The 8508-nt window shown below is 44.0% G+C and overlaps 1 protein-coding gene across 6 annotated transcripts in view; it reads left to right on the top strand.

Annotated features, from left to right (window-relative positions):
• LOC116948869 (dual specificity calcium/calmodulin-dependent 3',5'-cyclic nucleotide phosphodiesterase 1A-like) overlaps positions 1 to 5158 on the top strand; it is a 173163-nt gene extending 168005 nt beyond the window's left edge. For 5 of the 6 annotated variants that reach the window (XM_032966060.2, XM_032966074.2, XM_032966066.2 and 2 more), the window contains 2 exons: positions 805 to 893; positions 1683 to 5158. In XM_032966060.2, the coding sequence (XP_032821951.2) occupies positions 805 to 857 (53 nt within the window). In that variant the 3' untranslated portion in view covers positions 858 to 893; positions 1683 to 5158. The remainder of the gene's footprint in view (positions 1 to 804; positions 894 to 1682) is intronic. The other variant, XM_032966084.2, reaches the window with a different exon arrangement.
• Positions 5159 to 8508: the final 3350 nt, after the last annotated feature.

Raw genomic sequence — 8508 nt, forward strand, 5'->3', positions numbered from 1 at the left:
GTGTATCCAGGGCTTTATTTCAGCCGGGTATGTCTGGGTCGACAACCCAATATATATTTATGTGCCTGGCACACTGCATCTCTATACCTATCACCATGCATGTGGCTAGTCGCATTCCTATTGCATTCTACTAGCGATCAGGAAAACTTTCGATAAGAAATTTGTTTCTGGGTATAGCTATGGATTTAGCCATCTATTAAAATGTGTTTGTTTTGCTCTCAGTCTGTGAATGCAATTTCAGGAGTAAGAATCAATTAGTTTGTTGTTTGCACGTGTTTTATTCATGGGCTCACGTGAGCCCTGCAGCCAGTGGAGATGTTGCAATGCGCCACAGTGGTTATTTTTCTTTACCAAGAACCTGAATTGAATCGTGAATTATCATAACAGGAGGTGGGGGGGGGGCGGATTTGTTACAGACTTATGTTTGAGCATTGCACACTCGGTGGGTCTCTGACCACATCACCCAGAATGTGCCCGATCTCTTAGTAGCTAAGCAGGTTTGAGCCCTGTTGATGCTTGGATGGATGACAGGCTTCTGCAGTTGCATGCGTGCTGGGCAATGGAGGGCAGCGCAGTGTGCATCTATGCTCCCATGCCTTCGCCCACCCATACTGACCATCGTGGTAAAGATATGGTCACACACACATGGCGCACACCATATGAGCCACCACCTGCTCAACCTCCCTCAAATGCCGCCCCCATTTCGCCTCGCAGCTCCGTGCTCAGGAAGCCACCAGGTGAGTACTGTGCACAGTGGTGATGGTAATGGTGCTGGGGATGTTATGCTGCTGCTTCTGCGTACAGGTGAGGCTTCGTTAAGAACCAGTGTGGAAGGAAACGTCTTGTTGGACCATTGACGCCACCACCACCACCACCATCATCCCCATACTCAGGTGTGGCTAAAGAAGTGGCGCAGTAGTTGAGAATTGTTGACATAGGCCCTGGTACAAGAAGTAAATCGGGTGTCGCCCCTATGTCCAATCGCTGTCTTCCCGCCTCACGTGTGCCCGTCTGCCCAACGGCGTGTGCCCGAGGCTCCTCGGGTGTCACGTGAGCCGGTTAACCTCCACGCCCACCAATCACAGCAACCCGACTTTAGAACTTTGACATTGCTGCCAAACCCGAGTACTCCCCCCCCCCTCCTGCGCATAAAGCCATTACTGCCAGGCACCCCCCTCCTCCCCAACCAACAACCAGCACTCTTCCCTCTTATTAGGCAGAGCCTGGGCCCCGACGGCTCATGGGCCCCAGTGCAGTTGCACTTTTTTGCACGTTTCATGGCAGCATCACTGGCAGGATGAATGATTCCATGATTCCCTGATGGCCAAGTTGGCCCACGTAGGACCCACACCATATCAACTTCTTTTTGCACTCTCACTGGGGATCATGTTGGGCCAAATATCTTGAAATTTGTTGGCGTTATGGTTCAACAGTCAATGCGTTTATCTTGCGATGTTTAATTAGATGCTTGTTGCTTTTAACATTGCAGATGTTTATTTTGTTATTGCGTTTTTCTGTCATCACATTTTTGGTTGGCGAATGCCCCAGAGGTTGCTTTATTCCTCCACTCGCATCTGCTGGAATTGCGAGGTGGCTTCACTGTTCACTGCACGTCTGCTAAGTTGGCCGCTTTGTGCATGATGTGGTTTTGTAATCTGTGCCAATGTTTTCGTCTTTTGCAGGACTGACAGTGTGAAGAGTAAAATGTGAAGTTGCAAAAATAGTGTGAAAAAAACAAGTGGGAAAGAGGGAGGAGAGGATGGGGGAGCGAGGCGAGCACAAGGGAGCAACAGTCGTTTTGTTTCAACAATGTATGGGCATGCTCACAGGGTTGACTGTTTGTCATGACCATGGGCAAGCTCAGAAACAGCCTTTTCCACTCAAACTGGACAATCAAACCAATAAACCGGGGATCCCACGTTACATAGCTCTGAACTGAGTCGCAGACCGGTGTACAAAGAAATCCCTTTACCGTGGGTCAGTTTTTAGACAATAATTTTTGTAGCTTGTTACATGTGCAAATGTGTACGATGGCTGACATCTGTGCTGGAACATTGCCCACAATTGTAGCTGTAACCCTGTTGGTGTTAAAGCTGACACAGAGTTGCAGTTAACACTGAAATCATAAAGGACTACAATTAAACGTAACATGTATCAATTGGTCTATTTAAAAAAAAAAGTCGTGTCCGTGAAATGAATGAAAAGGTCCACCATTATTTAATTAATGGCATTGTGGATTTGTTTATGGGTCTGATTTTCCACGAATCACATTTGGTAAAAAAAAATGTTCCCTTCAGTCTTATGCTCATGTGAAGGTAAAATGTTATATGTACTGCAGGGCAACGCATGTGACTGAAAAATCATGTTTTATTGCAGAGAATATCAACAGCATACGTGTGGTGTATTTAATTATCTAGATTGGTTTTAGTTTGTGAAATAGAAAAGTAAAACAATCATAAACACTACTTGCAAGGAGATGCTAAGGTTTGCAAAACCACTCCTCTTTATCTCCGTTCATCCTAACTCCATCTAACATAAATGTTTTTTTTTTCTCTTGCATCACACACACGCATTGTAAATTGTCCTGTCATATTCCGGCTGCTGTATTAGGACTTTGCTTCTGAGCAGCACTAACAATTAAACAAATGCTGTTTTAGCACCGTTTGCATTATGGCTGCTTTGCAGAGTGTAAGCATGTTGACATTTGAAATGCATTCTGGCCGGACAACAAGGAGGGCATCAGGATGCGTACTCGCAGTTTGTTATGCTGCAGCCAGCCCGTGGATTCGTTGACTGACATGAGTGTGGCACCATAGCGACGGTCGCTCTGACATCAAGAGGTGAAAATCCACAACGGGTTTCTGTGGCGTAATCGAAAAAAAAACAAGACATTTAGGGCTCGATTTTTATAGTAAATGCTTTTTTAGTATAAATGAGCACACACACACACATCATCAAAAATACGGCGTGACTTTAGTGTTCTGTTTTGTTAAGGTTATTTCTTTATACTTTTTTTTCACAAGTTGCTGTGCATAATAAAGCAGTGACACTCAGCATTGCTGACTTTTGCAACATTTCCGTTTGATTGCAGCGTTTGTGCAATTCCGTATAGCGGTAATTTAATCAAACGCATTTATTCCGTACGAGTTCATGAAGCCTGTCTTCGCCAGGCAAAAAGTTTCCAATAAATATAATAAAGGTGATATGAATTTTTACAATTTTTATCTACGATCAGACATTAAACAACTACTCAAAAAATGTGTATTTTTCCGCAAAATAAACTAACATTGTCGACAAGTTCATTTCATTTCTTATATTTCAAGACTTATCCATCGGAAACTGCTTAATTTAAAGATTCCATTTTTTTATTCAAAAGAACAAAAACTAATTAAGTTAATGCTGTATGAGGGGAAATTCTTATCGTTTGCCGTTTTCAAATAATTCAGATTTGAACATGAGAAAATGCGTATTTATTTCGTTCAAAATCGCTTGAATCTGAATAACTTCAAAAACAATAAAAGATAGAACAATTGTTCTCGCTTAAATTTTCATGACCTGCTGTTTAACGCTCTATCAAACGAAAAAAACCGCAATGTTACATTTTGAACGGTTTCTGAATGTCATTCACAAACATTGCTATGGGTCACAATGTCGAGCTTTGGGGGCCTTCAAATGGAAAATCTCGGCTTTTTCTGATTTCCCCTGTTTGTGTCCAAAAAACTACATACGTACCAAATTTCAGCTTTCTACTTTGTCGGGAGGTATCCGAGAGGTTTTTGAGACGTACAGATTAAGCTGTTTATTTATATAGATAATGTCGAAATCCCACCGTTTTTTGCTGAAGGAAATATAACATCAGGTCTACTGAAGAAACATTTAGCAGAGCTCCCCTGCTGGTTTTCCTCGTAAAAATTTACTCCTCCATCTCTACCGTTGTGTGATGAATCAGCCCAGATATTTTGAGATTTTACTTTTTAGCCACAGGTGCTCATATATGGATACAAGACACCGCATAACGTCTCAGAGTTAAGTGTGGTTTTTGTGTGCGCTTGTGTATGTGTGTGTGGGGAGCGGTAGTGTAGCGGTTATCGCGCTGCACTACTAACCTGGCGAACTGGGTTTGATTTCCGCTCACGGCCAACACCGGTGACGATTATCTGAACTGGTCCTGGGCCTCCCCTAGATCGACTCAACCTCAAATGAGTACCTGGTGCGGTGTGTAAACATCGCCACTCGGGAGACAAAGGCCGCCGGGCTTGGTGCTGGCCACCCACCCCCTCGTGTGCCGTGCCGGCCTTCATAGGTGCTCGCTAACAGCACAATATCTTAAGGCTATTGGGGGATCTTTGTCTTTTGTGTGTGTGCGTTGCAGTTAATTCACCGTGCTACACTCCCAACACCCTCGTTTATTTTTCTATCTATCTTACACACGTTCAAAGGACCCTACCTTGGTCAGCCTAAAATCAATACAGTGGCGGTGTGTGTGCATCAGCACTGCCTGTGATGCTGGCCACACCACCACCTCAAGTTCCGTGCTCACCTTCAGAAGTTTTTGTTACCAATTGTTTTCTTGGTGACTATGGTCCCAGCTGCCTTGAGATCACTGACAAGATCTTCCCGTGTAGTTCTGGGCTGATTCCTCACCGTTCTCATGATCATTGCAACGCCACGAGGTGAGATCTTGCATGGAGCCCCAGGCCGAGGGAGATTGACAGTTCTTTTGTGTTTCTTCCATTTGCGAATAATCGCACCAACTGTTGTCACCTTCTCACCAAGCTGCTTGGCAATGGTCTTGTAGCCCATTCCAGCCTTGTGTAGGTCTACAATCTTGTCCCTGACATCCTTGGAGAGCTCTTTAGTCTTGGCCATGGTGGAGAGTTTGGAATCTGAATGATTGATTGCATCTGTGGACAGGTGTCTTTTATACAGGTAACAAGCTGAGATTAGGAGCACTCCCTTTAAGAGTGTGCTCCTAATCTCAGCTCGTTACCTGTATAAAATACACCTGGGAGCCAGAAATCTGATTGAGAGGGGGTCAAATACTTATTTCCCTTATTAAAATGCAAATCAATTATAACATTTTTGACATGCGTTTTTCTGGATTTTTGTTGTTGTTATTCTGTCTCTCACTGTTCAAATAAACCTACCATTAAAATTATAGACTGATCATTTCTTTGTCAGTGGGCAAACGTACAAAATCAGCAGGGGATCAAATATTTTTTTCCCTCTGTACTTCTGCAGACCATTCCCTAAAAGGGTGATACACACTGCTCTGGGAGTACTGAATGGATATTTACACTCACAGCATAACAATATAAAAAATAAAATTGTGCACCAAGAAATAGTAATAAATGTTTTGTTGCATGTAGAATACGTGCCTTGAACAATGCCCATGAAATGCATTCAATACAATTTATGCAAATGATACGACCGTGCTCCAATACTCACGATGTGGACAAAAGTACAAAGCGCATCGGTAACAAAAACATTAATACGAAAGGGAGCACCGTAACGGATGGAAGCAAAGTAAAACATCATCGAGTTGAATCGTGACTCCACATCGAGGTAATTCACAAAATCACTGGTGGGGGCGGGGGGGTAAATCGTTCCGTGCTCCGTAATTGGGCGAGCAGCAACGGAGGCACGGCGCGAAGGATGTGGGGCGTGCCGTGTGGTGTCCCTTCACAATCATAATCAGAATATGTGGACTGCAGAAGGAATCCCATGAGCTATGGAGTTGAGCAAGTTACAACAATGCAATACGAGTGCAACATAGAGAAAATGGTAGGCGAGTTACGAAATATAAATAGGAACTAAAATAATTATATAAGTCCAATTTATCAAGATTGGGCAAGGCAGCAAAAACAACAACACAGTCCCAGACCATACCGAGATAACGCCTCACAGTAGTAGTCCCTCAATAAAATGGCACAATATTGAATGATCGACACACAGCTAACGATCAAAGTTTGCAAATCACATTTGCAAATGTGACCGCCGTAATCCAGCACGAGTCTTCTGCTTTCAGCATATTTTTTAAAGGAAGATTTACGATGCTAAGGGAGGAAACAGATTGTTTCCAAAACGTCGCACGTGTTCACCTCCTCGTGCGGTGCCCTCCGATTTCTCCATCACCTGTGCCATCAGGCGGGGGAGGGAGGGAGGGGGAGACGCTTGGAGACCGCTACTCCTGTGCTGTGATCTTCATTTTCTTTTCGATATCCAATTTTTTCACGTCAGGTTTGAAAGAGTGCTAGCGACTGTTTAGGTCCGTATTACCAGATACAGTCGACATAAGGACCCCCCACCCCCCCCCCCCTTTGAGAGAAAGGCCATCTTTGTCTTTTGTCCAATGTGTGCTTGTGTCATATCCTCCCCAGGCTTAGCACAAACGTCCACCACACCCACTCGAAGCCACCACCAGGCAACACGAACCGTGGGGGGGCCTTGCAGTGAACACACGGTAGGAGTCCTCTCTCTCACCCGAGTACAAAATTCCAAAACCACACTCTGGCCTGAGACTCGGTCTCGTGTCGACGGACAAAAGCCCTATGTGCGTGCTCAAGCTCCTCTGAGCTCCAAATGCCCGCTCCACACCTTTTGATATCACCTCCTTCTTTCCAAGACCTTCCACACCCTCTGTCTCGCTGTCTCCTCCACCCGCCCCCTCTAGATATTCCCCCCAAAAATATCCCACTCATACTGATACGCTCACCTTAGGCCCAATTCAATCCCCGAGCCACTACACCTCTCTCAGAAGTTGTCCATTACCTCCTCCCGACCCCCACTACCCCAACCAGTGTAAGTATGTGTTGCTTATATTAGAATTGTGCTTATACAAGGTGTGGATATTTTCAGCTCCTGCTGCACAGGTCAGATAGAAATGTATGCCAGTGTCTAAATTCGTCGCAGGATGTACGGAGGGTGGGCTGTGTTTTTGAGGGTTCTGTTCAAATGTCACACCAATGCCGTGTAACTGTAATTCGTGAGTTCTCCGTTTTGAATGTGCCCCTATTAAAAATGAAACAAGGTCAACTGCTCTCAGATCAGGTCCCAGCCAAGCGTGCTGACCTCGCACCCACAATCATCGGTGCGTGAACTTAACATTAAAAAAAATCACAATAACACAGCAACTATAAACATTGTTGATAGCTTTGTGTTACCATCGTATGCAGTATCCTCAATCAATGTTTCTAAATGAAAGGGTTTTTTTTTGTTAACTGATCAAATTGTCTACTGACCTGAACAGTACACCTTGATAACTCTTTCCCCGTCAGGGAAAAAAAATACGGTGCAAACATTGTGATTTGCATCCATTATTTATTCTCATGAAATTATAGTGTGCAATTTTTTCTTTAATTCTTGTGTTCTATTCTTCATAAGCACAGCCTCAGCTGAATTTCAGTATTTAATAATTTATATCTTTGGCAGAGAGCCTTGAGGCAGCTTTATATCGAGAGATGCATATTGCACTTGGTAACGACCCTAGCTTATCTATTTAAAATTATGTTGTGTCTAGTGTAATTGCACGTAGTAAGTACTAGATCTATAACAATTCACTCCCCAGCGATATAAAGAATTGTTACCATTCGAAATCTCAATTAGATTCAATAATTATTTTCTGTTGATGTCCCGTTATTGCCAACGCGTTTGTATAGTTTTGCTTACTGTATTCACCCAAATCTAAGTGACGTGTCATTTTAACGTACAGTAATTTCCATTAATAACATCTTCAATCACATACATAATTTGATACGTGTGTTGTATGAGCATAATAACCTATTTTATTTCACGAATCCATGCCTAGTTGGTTGCCTAGTTAGAGTGTAGTATCCTACCTCAGTCATCATCACCCCCCCCCCCCCCCCAATTTCGTGGAAACACCGTAACGCAGCGTTCTTTCTAAATTTGAAGTTTTCGTGACTACAGGGATCCATACTCTTTGGTTCCTTCGGTAAAGTCACGTAGGTATAAAATGAAATCAATTAAATCACGACGTTTCGATTGCAACACAAGCAATCATCATCATCAGGTGGGAAAACCACGGCAAGAATTTGTTTTGCGTTCTTCATTGCAAGGCTCAGCGAGACACTTGGCGGCCCCTGGTGGCCTTTAGTGCGGCCCCCGACGATACACAACGTGTGAACACCCCCCCCCCACCCATCATCATCATCATCGTACTGCTGCTGCTGTGAAACCCCCAATGGTTTCAAATGCGTGGCGGCCCTCACGCTGATGATGTCTGTGATCGGTGAAAGTGGTGCCCCCCCCTCTTAAAATTACGGAACAACAACACTGCCGTAAAAACATTCTCATCAATAGGTGCATAATTGAACTCTTAATCTTGTGCCCCAGTTGTGAAATATATGCCCCATTCAGCATGAAGTGTGCACAAGAGACAGGTGTGGTTCCACCCGTGCGACTTGGTGCACTTAATAATTGCCAATGCTGCTGTGACGCAGTGGTCGGCACACTGGCAGTGCAGAGGTAAGATAATACGAATGAGAA

This window comes from Petromyzon marinus, chromosome 2 (genome assembly GCF_048934315.1).
Source record: "Petromyzon marinus isolate PM22_M1 ecotype Great Lakes invasive population chromosome 2, UKy_Petmar_22M1.pri1.0, whole genome shotgun sequence".
In the NCBI taxonomy this organism is placed as follows: domain Eukaryota; kingdom Metazoa; phylum Chordata; class Hyperoartia; order Petromyzontiformes; family Petromyzontidae; genus Petromyzon; species Petromyzon marinus.